The sequence below is a fragment of the Crocodylus porosus genome, unplaced genomic scaffold (assembly GCF_001723895.1).
Source record: "Crocodylus porosus isolate Cpor-Errol unplaced genomic scaffold, CroPor_comp1, whole genome shotgun sequence".
In the NCBI taxonomy this organism is placed as follows: Eukaryota; Metazoa; Chordata; order Crocodylia; family Crocodylidae; genus Crocodylus; species Crocodylus porosus.
Window position 1 is genome coordinate 30,251,811 of NW_017728951.1, and position 20,598 is coordinate 30,272,408.

The 20,598-nt window shown below is 41.5% G+C and overlaps 1 protein-coding gene across 4 annotated transcripts in view; it reads right to left on the reverse strand.

The window, feature by feature from the left end:
- The window catches only part of MYOF (myoferlin), a 114,589-nt gene that overhangs the window by 50,309 nt on the left and 43,682 nt on the right, over positions 1 to 20,598 (reverse strand). For 2 of the 4 annotated variants that reach the window (XM_019555882.1, XM_019555879.1), the window contains exons 17-26: positions 17,150 to 17,185; positions 15,481 to 15,605; positions 13,561 to 13,677; positions 12,878 to 13,055; positions 11,951 to 12,075; positions 11,465 to 11,571; positions 9,856 to 10,048; positions 7,291 to 7,446; positions 4,390 to 4,521; positions 1,606 to 1,769 (exon numbers count right to left, since the gene is read on the reverse strand). In XM_019555882.1, the coding sequence (XP_019411427.1) occupies positions 1,606 to 1,769; positions 4,390 to 4,521; positions 7,291 to 7,446; positions 9,856 to 10,048; positions 11,465 to 11,571; positions 11,951 to 12,075; positions 12,878 to 13,055; positions 13,561 to 13,677; positions 15,481 to 15,605; positions 17,150 to 17,185 (1,333 nt within the window). The remainder of the gene's footprint in view (positions 1 to 1,605; positions 1,770 to 4,389; positions 4,522 to 7,290; positions 7,447 to 9,855; positions 10,049 to 11,464; positions 11,572 to 11,950; positions 12,076 to 12,877; positions 13,056 to 13,560; positions 13,678 to 15,480; positions 15,606 to 17,149; positions 17,186 to 20,598) is intronic. The other 2 variants (XM_019555883.1, XM_019555881.1) reach the window with 1 other exon arrangement.

Genomic DNA, 20,598 nt, shown 5'->3' on the forward strand with positions numbered 1-20,598 from the left:
ATCTACTGGCCAAATGTAGTTATACAGATTATTTCCTGTCTGGTAACAGACCTGTAAATGCATACATATATTTAACTGATGGATTTTAATTAATCAGCCTAAATGTCACCTTATGAATAGTTCTGCTTTCCTACATCATAATTTCATTAACTGAAAATAACCCTCTTAAAAATCATTCTATCCATGCAAAAATGTAATTGATATATTTTAAGATGGACCCAATAGTATCTTCCTGTGAAGATAACTGATTGGCAGTACTACTTGCTACCACAACGTTATGGGAAAAAAACCAACAGGGGTGAACTTTTGGCCCCAGTGAAATCAATGGGAGTCTTCCCTTTGACTTAACGGAACCAAAATTTCATCATAGTTCTATGACAGCTCAGTTCATATTATCACCCTGTATGTGAATATGCCCAGTTGTTAGGCTACATGCCACATAAAACTCTTAAAGTTCAGAATGAATCTGGAGCAGATTTGTGGTCTGGACCCAATCAAGGATTATAAACTATCCTGAGTGCCAGTCTCAAGGTGTTGCTACAAGTTATATTTCAGATGTGTTAAGGGCTCTTAAAATGAGTGTCTGTACATTAGGACAAGAAACTATGAGGTAAGTGTTCTCTGAGCATCTCAGAGAGAATCATCTTCCGGTGAGGTTTATCTCTAACTCTTGTTGCACAGCTTATGTTGTAGTCCCCCTAGACCGCTCCACAGGGCCAAGATGAGTGGGAAGTAGTCTGCCAGCAGCCCAGGAGGCACCACTTCAAGCCATCCCCAGATGGACATTATCTTCCCCCAGAGTGACAACAGGGAGAGCCCTAAAGGAATTTCATTCCCCCTTCCTTTCTGCTCCCACTTGGGGCTCCCCCTGCCTCGTCCCCACCACCATTTTGAAGAACAGGATGCTGAATACATGAGATGCTATGGGTGCTTTAATTAAAGCGCCCCCTGCTCCACCCCAGAGCACTTGTATAGATGCCCCAGTGAAACTGGGATCATGCTACTTCCCTACTTCACATAGGACTTGAGGATAATTGTTAGGATGCAGTACATACTGTAATGTGGCTCAGATACTTCAGAGGTAAGTGTCCTCTGAGCATTTCAGACAGAATCATCTGTAAGGATTATCTCTAGCTCATCTTGGCCAGTTCATGATGCAGTCCCCCTAAACTGCTCAGAGGACACTTTCCTCTGAGAGCCACTCTAATTAAAGCACCCCCCCCTCCACCCCAAAGCATGTGTATAGACACCCCAGGAGTCCAAGTGACTTGGTCCCTGGGAATTGAAGAACTGAATCCAGTGTTCTCAAATCCCAATTTATTTCTCTGATCACTGGAATTCTTTTCTACAGTGTTTCATGACGGGCCCATCTACCTTTTAACAAGACCAGTGCTGTTTCTATAGTTGTTAAATAAATTTAGCCATTGGGCTAACTTACTTTCATTAAAAACTTCTTCAGAACTGTTTAAAAGCTTCCCAACTACAATTTACCTTTAAAAACAAAGTCTGGGCTTATTCTGTACATTCTGAAATTAAATAAGTGATTAAAATAACTAAGAAACACAGCACATTATGTCTAATGGTATAGAAATAAAAAAATCTGACCTCCTTTCTGGATCAACAGTCCAGTCTCCTTCCCACTCCCAGCCCTTTGGGGGCAGAAAGTACTCTCTTTTTAATTTGATTTTTCCTGTGACATCAGAAAATTTGTGGCGACCAACAAGTCCAGAGGTCCCCCATTTTCCAAACATAAATGCCTGATTTTCATACTGTTTGAGGGAAAAAAAAGCAGCACTTCAGAGTTCAAAAACCATTTTTAAGGAAACAGAAAGACGTATTTATGTTACTATAAACATTGTATAATACCTAAATCAAAGCGCCTACTTACCAGATGGAAAAGTTGTATAAGTTACCTTAAAAACACTGGTGCACTATGTAAGCACAGATGCAGCATGGTTACTTACCAAATTTGACCATGTTCAAATGCAAGGAGGGAGGCTAGTTAGACAAAATACTTGTTTTTTCAAACAAACTCTATTTCATATCTTTGTCATTACTAAGCTCCAAAGTGAGGTGTGGTGTAACATTAGCAGCATCACAAAGTGTAAGAAAAAGTTTGCCCCTTGCACCTACAGTACTAATTTTCATGCAACTAGCAGCATCCTGGTGATGACTGATGATTAGTCTTAGTAAAACTATTAGATGGTCATAATTAGATCTCCAAATGGAAGCAAGGCATGTGTTATCTCCTCTTACACCTGCTGCCCCTGCCACATTTCTGCTCCACATCTAATCTGCCAGTAGCAATGACTTCAGTGTCCCTTAATCTTTTAGTGTCATTTCTTTGTCTTCTTTCATGTTGCCCCATAACCAGTGGTGTAACAAGCCAATATGACACCTGGGGAAAACTGCAGGATAGTGAAGGGTGGGGAGAAGTGGTTCCAAGAGTCGGGAGAGTGGGGGTGCAGGTTCTGCGATGTGGGGTTGGGGGTACCCAGATTCTGATAACGGGGGCTGGGAAGCGTACGTTCTGAGAGTGGGAACAGAGTTTCTGAGAGGTGGGGGGAGAGGCAGGGGGCCAGGGGAGGAGGCACAGTGGCATGTCATGTCAATCTTAATGACACTGAGAACTTCTAAATAGTCCCAGCTGAGCTGCCATCACTTGTGCTCTGCTCATCCCGGCTCTGCTGCTCTTAAAGCAAGAAGGGGGAGGGTTGAAGTAGAATGGAGCAGCAACAGCAGCTGGGAACTGTTTCAGACTTCCCAGCATAACACTGCTGCCAGGGCACTGACTATGCACGGGTGAGAGGTGGATTCCAGCACCCCTTCTAACTTGGGTCCTGAGGCAGGTGCCCCTCTCACTGACCCCTGCTTACACTACTGCCCATAAGCAACTGTGAGTCTACACTCAAACCATATCCTCTACTCATTTAAACCCTCTGCTACAAATGTACTGCTTCTATGCAGCCTCTAAACAAGAGCTTTAACTTTTTGGTAAGCAAACTTCCACTGAACTCTGGTTATGAAAACCAGTTGTGCCATAATGAATAGCTGCACGTTCCTATTAGCTTGTACTTTTCCACTTCAAACCTCCCTCTCCCCTTGTTGTTACTACCTCATGTTAAGCTGGCAACAGAGAAAATCAGACTGAAAGCTCATCAGAGCAGCTACCGTAAGCCTTTTGCTGATCTTAGACTAGTTTTACACTAGTTGATAGAATAACTCCTGATTTACATTGTTTTTTATTCCATCAGATTCTGGCCCTGTTCTCCCTTCTAGCCTCCCGCTTTGTCCTGAAATATTCCCAGAAGCATTTCAGATTATTGCATAAAAAGTTAAAATAGTAATGCATCTCTCATCTTGTCAAATTTTAGATTTAAGAAATCATGGATTGTAACATGTAATGATGTCATGCTAGCAGCATTTTAGTGATCATATTGACTTTGGATCCAGTACTAGTGTACCCATTTATTATTAACTGAAGCATGTAAAAACTGTATGCAGCTTATAATCAACAAAATAATACAATTTATCCCTAGATTAGTCTAAATGAGTGGTTCTCAACCTTTTTAGACTTGAGGCACTCTTTGTTAGACTTGAGGCACCTTGGAAAATGCTAGCTTCTCGTTTTCACTCCTTTTTCAACAACAGAAAAAATAATAAAGTAATTATTCTGTTGCAAAGACCACAGGAATATTACAACAGGGCAGAGTTATGGGTTCCTATTTGAAATGTCTGGGTTTGCCTTGTGAATCATGTTTGCACATCTAACAGTGTGTGACATCACTGGTCTAGATTCTTCTGCTATTACGGTCTGTAGGAACACAGCAAGATGCAGAGGCTACTTTAACCAGTTTCCACCTAATTCTCACCAATCACCGTCCTGTTACATATGGTAACTCTTAACACTGGAATATTACTATATGTTCCCTTGTCAGTGGAATTTGCTGTATTCCCCCAGTATTTCCTCTATTTTTTCATGTCAGTGAATCAAACTGATTAGATTAACCATTACTAAACAATGCAGCCTACATTGATAAATCTGCTGTTCAGATACAAAGTCAGTCAAATAACGGTTCTTGATACACTCACACATTCTAATTAAGATTCTAATCTTAGATACACCAATATAAATTAACTGTACAGCTGTGACTGGAGTACTACAGATTTCTCCCTTCTAATCAAATTAGTAGTTGGCCTTGTGAAGTTGTTAAAATCATCATCTGGCAGACACAACTGCCTTTTTTTCCACTGCCTTGTATGTTGTCTTGGGAAAAATTACTATAATGCTCGCTTTTTGCCAGGGCCTTCTGTCGTCATTTTACTATAAGTCTGAAATAAATGGTGTTTCTTGTAAGAGAATCATGCATTCAATGTTACTGAACATACCATTTCTGCAAATACACTAAATGTGCCTTCTGCAAAGCTATTGAATTTCTTCTCAACTGCAGTCAACCCAAGCCATATGTTAACTCGTAACTCCACTGGAATTTTGACATCTTTTGTCTTGTCCTGTGGATACTGAAGTATGTAAACAGGATAGTTATACAATAATTTTAAGTTTGATACAATGCACATAACAGTTCAGGCATGTAGACATGCATACATAAATAATATATAGTTTGCTCATAAATTCATTTCTTCTTTAGTTTTTGCTTCACATTGCCTCTGGCAGCAGAACCCCTGCAGTTTGGCAGCAGCAGAGGAGTTTAATACTGCCCGGAAATATTATATAAGAATACCACCTTGTAGAGCTAAACACATTAAAACTGTTTCTCAGTCCTTTCCTGTATTTCCTTTCCCAGGTCTGACATACTAATGATTTTAAGAACAACTATAACTTAATAATTCAGTGCTGATATTCATGTTTCTTTTGTCACAGGAAACTTGAAATATAAAACTTAGAATGTCTCACTCAGGAAGCAAGATCTATATCCAATACAAAAATGGTTGGACACAAAAATGTTAAGGTTTAGGCCTTGTCTGTGTAGGGATATTATACCAGTCTAATTGTACTGTTTTAGCTATACATATATAACCCTCATGTAGACACTCATATCACAGCGTAAGTGTCCCTTATTCTGGTTCAGTTAATTCCATGTATAAAGCAACAAATGTAACTAGGAAAAGGAAGTCTTATTCAATTATAAGGGCACAGACCTATGAAACATTTACCATGGAGTAAAAAGGAGTTTTACAGTATGTCAGCTGCTTCATGGTAAGTGACAGTGTACCTCTTTTTACCCCTTTTTACCCCACAGAAAGAAGCAACTAACCAGTAGTAACTAACCCTTCTTTCACTGAGGGATAAGCTGCTGTGACTTACCTATACTTACCACAAGTTAAGAGCATACATGCAGGCGGTTACAGGAAAACAGCTGATACACAGTAGGTGCGTCTATATGTGCACCTTAATGCACAGTAGCTTATTTTACTGCACATTAGAGCATCATGGCAAAAAACATGCTAATATGCAGTAAAATTAGGCTACTGTGAATTAAGCATCACTGAGCATGCTCTTTTGATACTGAGCATCAGAGCAGCCTAATGCACATTTAATCAGTACCTCACATAAGAGGTACTAAATTTAATGCGCAGTAGCAAAAACGCATTAATGGTATGTAGACACACCCAGTGAAGGCCTATTCTGTTTTACTATACAGTAAGTTGCCCATATGTCCATGCTCTAAAAATGTTCAAATGAGGGGTTATACTAGTATAATTACAGCAATATAATTAATCTGATACTGCTAAATTAGGGAATCCCCTTGTTTGATTTAGGTTTGGATTGACATCCAAAATTTTGAAAATATATCTGACATTTCTCTGAATTATTCAAATCCTTCACCAGTGTCCTGCTAAGGACAGAAGTTACACATAAACTGGTTTAAGTGATCAGAAACTGGTTTAAACCTGTAACAGAACAGAAGCTCAGTGCAGATAAACCAGTTTCAAAATGGCTGAAACTGGTTTAAGATAAACCTGTTGAATATAGTATCAAACTTAACTGATTTGGGTCAAACTGGTTTATGGAACTTCTGTCCCAGACCCCTTCCTGGTTTAAGTTAAATCACAGTCCCCCAGCATGCTTTCCTGCCTTGGGATGGGCTGTGCTGTCTGCTCCATAGAGCAGGGCTGACCCTGCCACTCTGATCCCTAGCTGGAGCAGGGAGGGCTTGTTGACAACGGGGTGGAGGGGGGGCAAGACCAGCTGGGAATAAGTCCAGTCTGTGGTGGAGATGGGGGTGGGGGAAGGCATGACCGCATCCTCCAGGCAAACCCAGGCTGAGGTCTGGGGCCAGGGAGGGGGGGTATTAAAGACCCCTTTCCCCATTCAAATTTACTGCTAGCTGCAACTGTGGACTACAAATCTCAGAGGCACCTGGAAGCAGGAAGAGGAAGTGACGAGCAACACTGCAGAGTCCTGCTGCTGTTATTCTGTACTGCAAGTCCCAGAGACCTCAATGGCAGCAGGAAGAGGAAGTGAACACACAGCCAGATAGCCATGCTCTAGCACCCCCGGTTTCTGGCCTGAACCACTACAAGCATGTGGCGGCATTTCCTGAATCAAAGGTAAATGCCTGTTCACTTCTGTTTCAATTTACTCTGTGCAACTTAGACTAACCTGCAAAGACTGAACTGATTCAGCTTCAGGCTTTTTGACTGTTTGTGTCTCCCAGCAGCACTAACTTAGCAGTGGCTAAATATCTGGCTCATAATACTGAGCTTGCTAATGTGCACCTGAGCCCAAGGACCAGCAGTTCATTCTGATTCTGGTTTACAATGATTATGATTTGTATGCTGTTTTGAAAAAAGCAGCTGAAGCTTCATTCTTTGTGCCTGACACCTTCTATCAGAACCTTCTCACCCCATCAGTTTAGAGTTTTACACACTGCTTATGGTGCTGTTTGACTGTACCATATGTCCTGCCAGCAATTTGAGCTGCTGTCACCTACTCAGTTTATCTGCCTCATTCTGTTGTAAGTTACACTAGAAATACTTTTCCTGCATGCTATAGAATAAAAGATACAATAGGTCTCTATGTACCTTTATGGATGTACATGTGCCTTTCATAGATTTAACTTCACATAAATGAGACAGAAAAATTCTAGTATGAACAAAAGTAACACATTTCTTTTAAGCCAGAATTTGGGCTAATCTTTTGGTGGTCTAAATTCTATTTTGATTTAGTTGGCTAAGCCACTAGACCTAGTGGCCATTTAGATGACCTAATCATAATAGAATGCCAGCCGTAGTATTTAAAATTGCACAAAAGTATTATCAAGGTACCTTTAAAAAGATGGTTTGGGTCTTTCCACAGTGTTTACCAGAAGATTCAGGACTTGTGGTAGAATACAAAACCTGGTGTGCGGGAATGCGGGCATAGGCAAGTCTCTTCTCCCCTCGAATCATCCAGATGATTACATCAGGCATGCTGTTTTGTGACTTTTTTAAAGGAAAAGTAAAAAGATGAGAAATTAATAGGATGTAAATGAATCTAATGCTTAGAGAGCAAAACAAAAACCAGGGATCTTACAAGGATTTACCACTTAAGATAAAAATAACTATGGATTTTTGTTGCTAATATAGGGGAGGGAAATGGATTTCTTTTGCAAATAATTAAATGTCATATTATTCTGAAAAGTTTAATGCAAACACCAAGCAGGTTTCTGGAAAGTAAAAGAAGTCTTATAAAAGGACTGATAAAGAAGCTGCGGGTTTTCTAAAAGCACATAAGAATGTAAGAAGTTCCATACTGGGTCAGACCAATAGTTTATCTCAGGAGTACTCAACCTCCAGCCCACAGGCCAAGTGAAGCCTGTGGAGCCATCTTATCTGGCCCACAGGGATCCCCATGGGTCTGGAAATTTAGTAGTGGGAGGGAAGTGGCTATTAAAACAGCCACACTCCCCCATGCCAAATTTCCAAACCACGTGCCATGTACATGTCCCCTTCCCGTGCCTTACCCCTTCACACCCCCTGCAGGACTGGGCTAGGGCCAGACCATGCTGCCTTGTTTCCCTTCTGCCCCTACAAGACTGATCTAGCTCTTTTCCCCTATAGGGACACACTGGGGCTGGCCTACCCCCTGCACCTCTAGGCACAGCTGGGTGGTGCCTGCCATGTTCATCCCATGGGGCAGACTGGGACCACTGGTTAGATCTGGCCTGTAGATGGACCAGGCACTACCCATCCTTGCCAAGCAAAAAGGCTGGGCACCACTTGTCTATCATCTAGCTCAGTATCCTGTCTCCAACAGTGGCAAAAATGGAAGCTATAGAGGAAGAGCTTTGAACTGGATACCTCTAGAGTGATCTGTCCATTATTCAATACCCTTCCTTGCATCTACCATTTAATGGTTTAAAGATACCAGAGGAAACATCTCCAACCATTCTGTTCAATAGCCATTAAGAGATCTATCATCCAGGAATTTATGCAGTTCCCCTCTGAACCTGGCTATGCTATCTGCCTCCACCATCTCTTGTGGCAAAGAATTCTACAAGTTAACATTGCATTAAAAGGTACTTTCTCTTGTTAGTTTTAAACTAGTCACCTACTAATTTCAGCAGGTGTTACTTCTAGTATTCTGAGACTTAGTGAACAACAATTCTCTGTTCACTTGGTCCACACCCTTCATGATTTTATAGACTGCTATCATATCCCCCCTCAGCCTTTTCCTTTCCAAACTGAAGAGTCGAGCCTTTTAAGTCTCTCCTCATATGGCAACTGCTTCAGGCACTTCATCATTCTGGTTTCCCCATCTCTGTACCTTTTCTAATTCTACTACATTATTTTTGTATTCAAGATGTGGGTGGACCATGGACTTGTATAATGGCATGATGATGTTCTCCCTTTTGTTTTCTATTCCTTTTTTAATGATGCCCAACACTTTATTGGCTTTTTGGTCATCACTGCACTTTGAGCAGTTTTTAGAGAACTATCTACAATGACTATGAGGTCTCTTTCCTGCATCATAATAGCTACTTCAGAACCTAATACTGTGTACATTAAATCATAAATTGCTTATACAGAGCTAGAGTGCTTGGCTTGTTATCTCCTTTTGTGCTGCTCCATCTTACAGCAATTCTTGGCTTGTGCAAAGTCTGAAGTTAATAGGATCTGAGTACATGCTTAACTTCTTTCTTGAATCAGGTAGACCTAACACATGCACAGTGTTTTTTCTGAATCAGGGCCTTAAAGATTGAATCATTGTACAAGGAAATTTAGCAGAAACCAAACTAACAGCCCATCAGCTTTGTATTGTATCTTCCAAGTCCTGGCTGTGCGCCAAGTACAAGTCTCACAAACTGCCATATTTTCACTAGTGGTTTTTAAAAATAGACATGGGAAAAATGAATATTACTATGGCTGCTATGTTATATAAGCAAATCACAGAGACTGGGAATTTATTATGGTAAAAAAGTTAATCGATGGAATAAAAAAAAATTAAAACAATTGGGATTAAGATCAGCTTAAACTAGCTTTATGGCTGCAGACCCAAAGGTCTAGTTGCATCCCATAAATCAATTATGCTACTTGCAATTCTGATAGGAAAGTAAAATACTGTCTGTCTTCCAAATGGCTGCAGGCAGGTTTATTACGCACTGTGACACCCCTTTACGTAGATTAAAAGTCAGTGGTTCTTTCCTGCTGTTTTTGCTGAAACATAAGTCATGATAAAGTCAATTGCAATTAAAGCATATTTAAATACAATTTGACAGACCTTTTGATCTTTATACAGTTTTGTTTTGACTTGTACGAAGTTACAAACTATTGAAACTGCTGCAGGTGTCTTGGTTGTTTTGCTGAAATCAAATATTTTAAAATTAATTTTATATATTTTCAAGTACCAACCTCTTCACTTAGCTGCACTAATTTATCCAACCAATCTTCAATTTCTGGTAAAGTGACCTTCACATTTGTAGCTTCATTTCTCATCCTCGTTGCTGCCTCTTGAATTTGTTTTAGAGATCTGAGGCGTAGTTTTTGGATCTGTGTATCAAGAATTGTGACATTGGATCTACCTTCTATTAGGGGGAATGGTTTACTGAAAGAAAGAATCAAAGCATTTATTAGTGATAAAAACCTTTCTCTTTTAACATCTAATTGCATTAAACAATGTTTTGAGGTGCATATTTAGGCACTCCTATGAAGAAATAATTAGACTGACTCTAAGCATTTCATTGCAATTACAATCTGACCTAAATTCAGAGTATGGGTACTGAATCCAATTTTGCAGACACTTCCTATTTGGTGTAGTGCTCGCAACAATGTTTAAGCCCCACGCACAGGTGTTTACTGTAATAAACACAAAGTAAAACACTTGAAGACAGATGAACACTAGTGCTGTGAGAAGCTTTGGTCCCTGATTCAATTCGGCAGAGATTTGGCCCGATTCAATGGCTGAATGTGAATCGAATCAGAGGACTCTCTAATCTCTCCAAATCGAGTCGGAACCCTCTGGCCTCCTTCAAGCCCTGGTGCTGCCATGTGCTGTCTGCTGGAGCTCTGCCTGCTCCACAGCCTCCCCTGCTGGGAAGAGGCTCATGCTCCTCGATACCATGACAGGTGCTGCTGCTGCCTTTAATAACCCTGCACCTTCACTGCTGCAGCAGGGCCAGGCCACAGCCAGATGCTGGCCAGCAGGGCCCCTTAGGTGGGTGGCAGGGAGGGGGGTTATTCTCCTGTCCCTCTGGTGTCCAGCAGAAGGCTTATTCTGCCTCTTGCCCCAAGCAGGGAGCAAGCAGTGGTGGTGGCACTCAGGGCTGGCAGACCCAGCTGTGGTCCCTTGGGGGCATTGGAGGTGCAGGGGGGAATAACCCCCCTCCTTGCCCCCTCTGCCTCAGGAACCATGCCAGCACCTAGCCCCACTGCTGCAGCAACAAGGGGCGAGCACCCGGCAGACCCAGCTCAGGTTCCTGCTGGTGGGACAGGGAGGGTAAACCCCCCTCTGCCAGTTCAGCCAAGGCTACTGCCCAGGCTGGCCATGACCCCCACCCCCACAGCTTCCCTACAACCAAGGGCACACTCTAGTGCCCCCCAGCTCCTGGCCTGAGCAACTGCAGGCACGTGCTGGCATTTTTTCAATCCAGGGGGAATGTCTGTACAGTTGCAAACTGGTTCAACGTAGGCAGGTTAGACTAACCTGTAAAGATTGAATCAGTTCAGGCTCTGGCTTTATGAATGTCTGTCCCCACCTCAGGTGTGAGAAGATAAACAGATAAGCACAGATCAGGCTCTGGTTTGTCCTTGCCTGGCCAATCCCCCACCCCCACTGCCCAGCCTCTCTTCCAAGAGGTAAGCACTGTAATATGCAAATCAGTTTTTGAAATTGGAGGCTACTTGATTCACAAAAGTTATAGAGAGGTGTTTGAGTCCAATGAGGAGTCCCTCGAGTCCAAAAAAAAGTTGAGAAGCACTGCCCTAAAATTAAGACTTCCAAGATAAATAAAAGTACTTTTACCTTGTATCTTCTACCAGTTCATCAATCAGCTTTAGCCATATTTCAGCCAACTGGTTTTCAGAAATTTTAGCCTGCATTCCAGATTTTAAGGCAGCTATGTTGGATTGCTGAATGTTTTAAAAGAAAAGGAACAATACATGAACAAAAACTTAAAAACCCCTAAGTGCAATAGACATAGAAGTTTAAACTTTATTCATCTTTAATTGGCTTGCTCCTGCACAATCAAATAAAATCCATTCAGATGGACCTTCCTCCTCTTCCTCCTCCTTCTTGCAGTACAGTAAAGGGGGGCAGTAAGGGTGGGCAAATGGCAGGGCTGTGGCTAACAAAATTATGGACTTTGCATCATTATGGAGAGAAAAATATGGGTGATGGAATTTGATTCTATAATTCACTCTTAAAACCAACCTTTCCAACCCATCCTTAAATCTTAACTTCACAAAAATAATTCAGGCAAGTGTAAAAGAGAGGTCATAACTGACATACCAGTCTTTCAACCATGGTTAGGATTACGTTCACTGGGTCCAATCTGTGGCTTATGTCCTCCCAAAAGGAAGTCAGTGTCACTACTGGCTTTGTGCTTGCCCAAGGCAGGTAATAATAATAGTTACCTGATATAAAAGATTCACGTGTCAGAACCATATTTAAGCATTTGAAAAATACTTAGTTAGGACTGGATACTACCATCCCTATTCACATGGAGTAGCACTGAATTCTGTGAACAGTTCCACAGATTTCAGCTGACCTATTCAGCGGCATATGCAGAATATTGTCCTAGTTTATCCAAAGGATTTAGTAATTTTCAAGTCAAGTAGTAAGTATTTGACTTGAACTATTTAGAAAGACAATAGAGCTTTATAAATAATCCAATAGCATTTGTACTAAACTGTCTCTAGTAACTTACACATCTGAATAACTTTTTATGTTTTCATCTTTTTAATAAAATGTTTTAATATCACTTTATGAAGGCTAAATTGACTGCTCTGTCTAGTAGTCAAGCATGAAAATGGTTTAAAGTTTGAAAAACTTTAATTAACATAAAATTATCGGAACATATTTGTCACTATTCTATTTACTCTACCTGCTTCTAAAATGTCAAACCTCTTGTCTGAGCAACAAATTATGAAGTAGGCAGAAAAAGTTAAAAGGACATTTTCTGCTTTCATTTCTAGTTTTTTTGTGTTTTACAGTTTTTTCCCTGAAATCTTTTTTGGAGTGCACCAGTGGCCTGAGCCAGATTCCACTAAGGTCATATGTAACTAGCCACAACATAGCCAAAGCTACAAAGAGCAAATATCAATTCATGTTTTCAGTACTATTTCAACAAACGAATTACAGAATAAACATATCCCCTCCCCACAACCCACCAAAGAACTCTATATCTTTAGAGCCATATTGTGGTAGTGTGCTTACCATCAAATACTGCACGACTGTACTGAGTTGTTGATGCTAGAGGCTTACATGTGGTATCAAACTTGTTGCCATAATTACCGATGCTAACTTCAAACTGGATAGGCTCACCAGTATCTTGCAGCATGGTGGCAGAATGAAATACAGCAGCCAGACTATACTTTCGTCTACGCTGATATTTCTAAGGCATAACAAGAAGATTTTTGTTTAGTTAATTATATGTACATAGTGTATGTACATAGTAATAGAGATTTAGTAAAGAGACTTTACATAGACTGTCCATAGTGAGAGACTTGGAAAAAAACTGCAATATCTAAATGCAAACAGCATATACCTTAATGCATGTATAAATTTCTTTGAAACTCATACAAACACAGATTACATATATTACACACAGAGAAATACAGAAGAATACAGAAACAGTACTACATAACAAAATATGCAGAATTACAAACATTCCTCAAATTAAAATGTCTAGACTGTAGACATGTGACAAGTAATTTTAGCAGCCATAAAGTCTATAATATTTTCCCCAACAGTCTTAGTAACTTGAACAAATCAGGATAAATAATTTCCCTGATTAAAGGATTCAATTACTGCAATTTTGTAAATCTTGCAGTTCTCTAAAATACCCCCCCACCGAGCCTATCACACCTCTTTATGTTGCCAAATGAACTATGAATTACCTCAACAACCAGTATGTCATCACTGGGTAACACCTCTATTTTTTTATTAACAGGGTTGCTTTCAAGTACTGTAGATAATTCAACCAGGATTCTGCCTCTGTAAGCCACTCCTTCCCCCTGAAAGAGAATTACACATTCAGTACAGTTTTATATATAACTGTTAAAGAAGCAAGCTTCTTCTTTGTCCTACAAACATGATGGTAAAAGCTTGCTTCTGCTGAAATCATCTTAAACCTCCCATTGATTTTAGGGGGATCAGAATTTCACCTGGTATAAGGTAAAATAATTTACAGATTCAAACAATTATGTGCTTCAATAATAATTAGAAACAAAGAGAAAATATATTGGGACATAAGAAAAATCAGAAATGCAGTGTTGCTATCTGTTTTAGCATGTATGCTGGACAATGCCAACAATATTGCTGTCATTAAACAAATCTTACATAATAAGAACCTATAATACAGACTGAATTTGAAGATTACCATAGGAAACTACTTTCTCTTAAGCTGAAAAAATAGCTGACACCGAGATATAAATGTTACAAGCACCAGTCAAGAACTATTATCTCTAGAGACTGCATTTTCAGGAGAAATTCCTATAAACTATATCTTTCAGCCTCGCCACATTTCATTTCTCGTTCTAAAGTTGTATCTTAATCTTAAATGAGTCACCTAATCAGTTGCCTTCTAGCCTTTCTGATATTGGCATCTGTCTTGGACAACTGCAGACCTTTAGCAATTGTACTGAAAGCTCTTCAAGGCAGGAACTTGTGGAGGAAGATATTTTGAGATCCATAAGGAAATCTCACAGACCTTGGAGCATACAGAATAGTTGGAGAATCTGCAAGAAACTCACACTCTGCCAAGGACCTCTCAGCTAGCATTGTTCCCTAAAGTCTTGTCCTGCCATTGCTAACATTGCCCCTGGCCCACCACCTTCCTTGAGTGTGTTTGATGGTAGGTAGTAGTATTCTGTCTTAACAAGGACATACTATCAGTTTGACATGGGATGCCACCCCACAAATGCAATTCCAAAATCCCAGGTGTGCATAAATTCTGTTTGTGAGTTGTATGGGTAGGAGGCAGGATGACAAAGTGAAATCATATTGTCTCAGCCCTCTCTTTCATGAAAACTTAGGAACATAGTTTCTACTTTTTTACATCCCTTCTCTGGGATATTTATTAATTATGATTAATCCTTCAAAGCAAACTTTCTGGAGATGGGGGTCACTGAATGGGCAGTGGTCTCAGCCATCCAAATCTGGAGAGGCACCAAAATCTATGGGAAAGTTTCAAGGATCTTGGGGCATTTGAGGGAGGATGGGACATTTTCATGGGGGCTCTATGCCTCCTCTCCAAAAACATCTCTCTTCTCTTCTTTGCCGTAATACCAGTGCTCCCACTGGAAGACTGGGAGGTAATCACTGCCTCAGCCACTGCTCCATGTCTCTTTATGCGGATGTTCCAATATGGAAAGGGTCACAGCTTAAAATAACAGTGGTAGAATCAGTGTTCTCTTATTACTGCAATACTGTAGATGTGGATGGGACTCAGCTATGGAGAACGGCCATATAGATATCAGTGATAAGTCTATTATAGGACAGGGAGAAGAGGTTCCATATAATACCACAAATTTATTGCTATGAAGGGGGAGCCCAAAGGGCCTAAATCGCTATGATCTCAAATATTCTTTTAAGAGTATATATAATAATGAAGCTTTTGCAAATGAAAATAACCTGCCTGCTTGATTCTATTAAGAATTGTTGGCCTAAGCATAAATATATCAGTTATTTTACAAGATACAAATATGAACTCTTTTTCTTAAGTTTAACACAAAGTAATTAATAAAACAAATTCATACATGCATTTATTGGTGACAACAGATGTTTTTGACTGTTTGTGTTACAAAAAGGAAACTAACCTTTCCAGAGTTTAGTTCATCATACGGGTCCAGAAATCCTGTATATTCTCTTGGGCTTCCATACAGGTTTAGGTAACAGGGCCCAAATGTTGGTAAAAAGCCCACTTCTGTTTCACCTGTACTTACTAGTAGGCAAACATCATTATTAGAAATTAGCAAACCATCTTTCAGACATATGTGTCCCCTGAATATTAGATGCAAAGGCAGGGAAATAAATGTTACGTGTTAGTTATTAGTAAAGTAAGAACACTTTTTTTTCCATGGGCTTGTCACAATTAATTAAAAAATAGTTATACCAATGGATGCCCCATCCCTGGTGTCTTACTAGGCTTAAGGTTTTTGTTAGATACTGGTTTTATGCTGTACAAAACTCACAGAATAGCCTGTTCTTATTCTAGTTTAACAATTCTGTTAAGTGAAAGGCAAGTGCAATTTTAAAACAGAGTGTAAAAATTTCAATGTAAAACATTTTAAATGAAATTGAACATTAGGCACTACTGGCACTCATTTAACCATTCAAAGGATTGTTAATCCAAACAAATATAATTAATATGCACAGTAGTAGGAAAGTTACTTTTCAGTATCACAAAATATGATTGTAGTGTGCTAACAGTTCATGTCTGTTATTAGAAAGACTAATTAATACATTCTGTAAAACTATTTATCATTAAGTAGCCTATAAACAATATGTGTGTCACATAAATAATGGATCCACCATTAGGTTTAATAATGAGCTAAATCCTTCAAGCCCTTCACTAGTGCAGCCTTGACTACTGAGCAAGATATATTAAGACTAGAGGGTCAATGAAATTGCATGTGAATGTCTTACTGTATCTTACTTTTAGGGGCTGGTCTTACTTGAAATTAAGAGATAGGACTTGAATCATTCTAGTTTCTGCCCTGGCTTCTGTTGTCAGAAAGTCTGTTGGGAAGAAAGTTAAGAAAATACAAAGGGACCGATATCACTGAAGGGACTGGAACTGGCCAGCACTGCTTCACAGGTGTCTTATGATTGGTTGGAGAGGGTAAACAGCCAGACACTGGGGGAGGGGAGGGGCGGGGGACAGTTAGCTTGTCTCGGGAATGCTCTGATTTTGATGGAAAAGTCTGTGCTTCTAAGAAAACAAAGCTTTTGGGTAGATAAAATTGTCAACAAGCAGCTGCAGTCCAGCTGTGTATTGGAACTTACAATGCACCTATTTCTATTAAGGCAATTTTCAAAAAGAACTCCAGATCATAAAGCAAAGATTAATTTGTGCATAGTTAAGTCAAGTTCAGATGTATTTATCCACCAGTTAAGCTTAAGGTAAGTCGCTAAATATTTTCAGCAGTTATTTATTTGCAAGGAGCTATGCAGCAGCATGCACAATTCTGAATTTCATTGTTAGCTGAAAAATTGCAAATCATTTGTCAGAGCACTTAATAATTGAAACAATTACGTGCTCAGTGCTAAAATGCAGCCCCCCAGCATCAACCATCCAGAAGTATTTCCAAGCCAGTTCCAGTGCCAAAACAGTTTTAAATAGTAAATCATATTTAATGTTCAACAAGCATATTTGTAAGACAACTTTCAAAATGTTTTTCAACTTAAGCTTAATTTTGTTTTGAGATAATATTACTCAGTTTGGGCACTGGAAAGCAAAATCAAACAGCAGATCAAGATATAAACCTTCATATGATGAAGACCCAGCTCCCGATGAAAACTCTATATTATGAAAAGAGAAGAGGTTAAATGGCAAGAAATTATAGAGCTTATACAAGTATCAGAAACAGTCTCCTTTAAAACTAAATGGAACCTGAAATGATTCAGAAGTGGCCTGGAATTTGGCTTCCTCACTAAAATGTTGAGGCACTTCTCTAGTTTTATGGATTGTAGGCACAAAAAACATTTCTAAGGTCAATAGGGTGTTTACACAGCTATGAATAGGATAGGACAGCTAGCTCAGATATCAGAAGCTGTATAATAAAGTTCTGCCTGTACTAACATACCCTACATCTCATCAGGGCAATTAGACAGGATAACTAATTAAGCTGCTGTGCTGCTAATGTTCCCTAAATTTGTTCTTTCAGAGATAAATTGTGTTGTGTAGATATAGATAAATTGTGTTGTGTAGATATGCTCCCAAACATAGGACGTTATTTGGTGTCTGAATTTTAACTTCTTTGTACGGCCTCCAGGTATAAGATTTTGTATCGACTTGTTTTCTGTTTTAAAATTTAAGATTTTAAAAGCACAAAAGGGAATAACCATGGTACAAATTAGGATATATTAGAATATTTTCATTTATTAAATGCCTGAATTAGTTCTTTCCTGTACCCTCACACACAACAGAATCTTTTCCATTGGCCTCAAGAAGGAGAAAACTGGTACCTCACATTAAAAATTGCTATTCTAATATCAGAATGTCAGTAGAGATAGAAATGTAAGCAAGAAACTCTCAGTAACTAAGTACTCAGAGTTCAAATGAGATAAACTGAAGAATTTAAATATCTTTTCAAAAACAGAGGGCCATGATCCAGAAAGATTTATTTATTAACTTAATTCACATGTGTAGTTCTTTAAAACAATAGGAATATCCAGATGCGTAAAGTTAAATATATTTGCAATTTTTTTTAGAATTAGGACCAGAGTAACTTTTAAAAAATTACTTACCCACCTATTTTCTTATGATCATGCAGGGCTGCACCCAGACAGTTTTACCACATGTATCAGGGTAAAAATACTAATTCAAAATTTAAATGACAAAAATAGTTCATAGTTCACAGTTCATAGGGTCAGAAGGGACCTGAGCAGATCATCGAGTCTGAACCCCTGCCATGGCAGGAAAGAGTACTGGGGTCAAATGACCCCAACAAGGTGTTTATCTAGCCTTGTCTTAAAGACCCCCAAGGTAGGACCCAGCACCACTGTGCTTGGAAGTTGGTTCCAGATCCTAGCCACCCTGACCGTGAAGTAGCACCTCCTGATGTCTAATCTGAATCTACCCTCTGCCAGCTCGTGACCATTATTTCTAGTCACTCCTGGTGGTGCTCGGGGGAACAGGGACTCCCAAAATGCCTGCTGGTCCCCTCTGACTCATTTGTAACAGGCCACTAAATCCCCCCTCAGCCTTCTCTTGTGGAGGCTAAACAGGTTCAGGTCCCTGAGCCTCTCCTCATAGGGCCTGCCCTGCTGACCCCTGATCATGAGAGTGGCCCTCCTCTGGACCCTCTCCATGTTGTCCATATCCCTCTTGAAGTGCGGCACCCAGAACTGGACATAGTACTCTAGCTGTGGCCTGACCAGCTGCGGCCTGGCCAATAATTTGAGCCAACTTCTTTCAGGCTAACATTAGGCATCAGTTTAATGCCAAGTATGATTAACTGTTCTTTATGGAAAATAATTATATTGTACAATTATTCATAATGAAGATGAAATGTGTTCCTGATAAACAGGGATCCGGGTTTTCTATTTCCCACAGAAAAATGGAGAAAACCACAGATTTCCAATTTTATCAGAAAACATGGACTTCCCACGTTTGCACAGAGTTCTTGCAGGCAGGGAGAGTTCCAGCCTGCAAGAGCTGATTGCAAAAAGGGGCAGGAAACCCCCATCCCTACCTGGAAGGGGAGGGGGGAAGGGAGAGGGGGAATGGCAGGGCCTGAGGCTTTTAGTCAGTCCCAAGGCTTATCTAAGGCTCACTTTCCTTCTGGAACCTGTGAGGTTAGGCAAGTGGGGCTTGCAGGGTACTGGGGGAGTATGGGGCAGGGCTGAGGGACTCAGCTAGCTGTGGGCTGAGCTGGCTCGAGGGGGAAGCTGGCTGTGGGGAGCTGGCTAGGAGCAGAGGGTGCAGGGAGGTGTTGGTGAAAGACATGGAGTGCCCGCCCAGTCAGCAGAACACAGACCATGAACAGAGCTGTCGGCCCAACCAAGCTTGGCGCCACCATGTGTAGCTTCCCTTAAGGACCATGTTCCATGTGCCACTGCCTGGGTGGGCACTTCTGTGGGAAGCTGGCTAGGGGCTCAGGGAGTGGGGAGGTGTTGGGGGAAGATGTGGAGTGGCCACCTTGTGGCACATGGAACCAGAGCAGCACTATTGGCCCTTAAGAGAAGATGCACATGGTGGCACCAAGTCCAGTCAGGCTAATAGCACCACTTGCAGTCCATGTGTAGCCGGCCAGAGACTCCATGTCTTTCACTCTCAGGGGGCAGGGAAGACCCATGGCCCCAGATCTGTGTGTGGGGCAGGCTGCAGGCTTGAGCTCCCACCTTGGTTCCCTCCCTTGGGGCCTCTGCAGCCCCACAGGCATGACTGGGCATGGCTGGGAACAGCGGGGCTGCACAGGGATCTCCTCACCCCTTTGCTGCCATGGCGATGAGCTTCCTGTGCCTGCTGCTGCTTTGAGGGGTGCAGCCCCATGCTGCTTCCCTCAGTGCAGTCCTGTGCACAGGAGGCACAACGCCAGGGCAGTGCAGGGCGATCAGCTGCTAGGAGATCCCCACGTTGCCCTGCTGTTTCCAGCTGCACCAGTTCACTGGGGGGGAAGAAGGGTAGCAGGGAACAGTGGACCCATGGCTACTCACCACTGTTCCCTACCACCCTACTTCCCTCCCCTGTGACCTGCCGCAGCTGGGGACAGAGGTGCCACATGGGGATCTAGCTGCTGCTCACCCTGCACTGCCCTGGCAATGTGCCTTCTGTGCATGGGGCTGCAGTGAGGGAAGCAGCATGGGGTTGTGTCCCTCAAAGCAGCAGCACGTGTGGGGGGCGGTGAGAAGATCCCTACAGGCCCTCACTGTTCCCAGTCATGCTGGGTCATGCCTTCAGGACTGCAGAGGCCATGTAGGAGGGAAGCAGGGTGGGATCTCAAGCCCACAGCCTGCCCCATGCACACATCTGGGGGCATGGGTTCCCCCTGCTCCCAGGAACACGTGCAGTGGCAGGGAGCCACTTTGCCCAAGCCCACAGCAGGCAGCAGGGGGGAGCAGGGGCAAGGGGCTGTGGACCTGGGTCCATAGCCCTGGTAGCTGGGAACCCCCTCCAGCAGGGTTGCGGAAGCAGGGGCTGTGGGTGGGGGCGAGGGGCACCAGCAAGGCTGTGGAAGGTGAAGGGGGAGTGAGAGTCAAAAGCAGGGTTG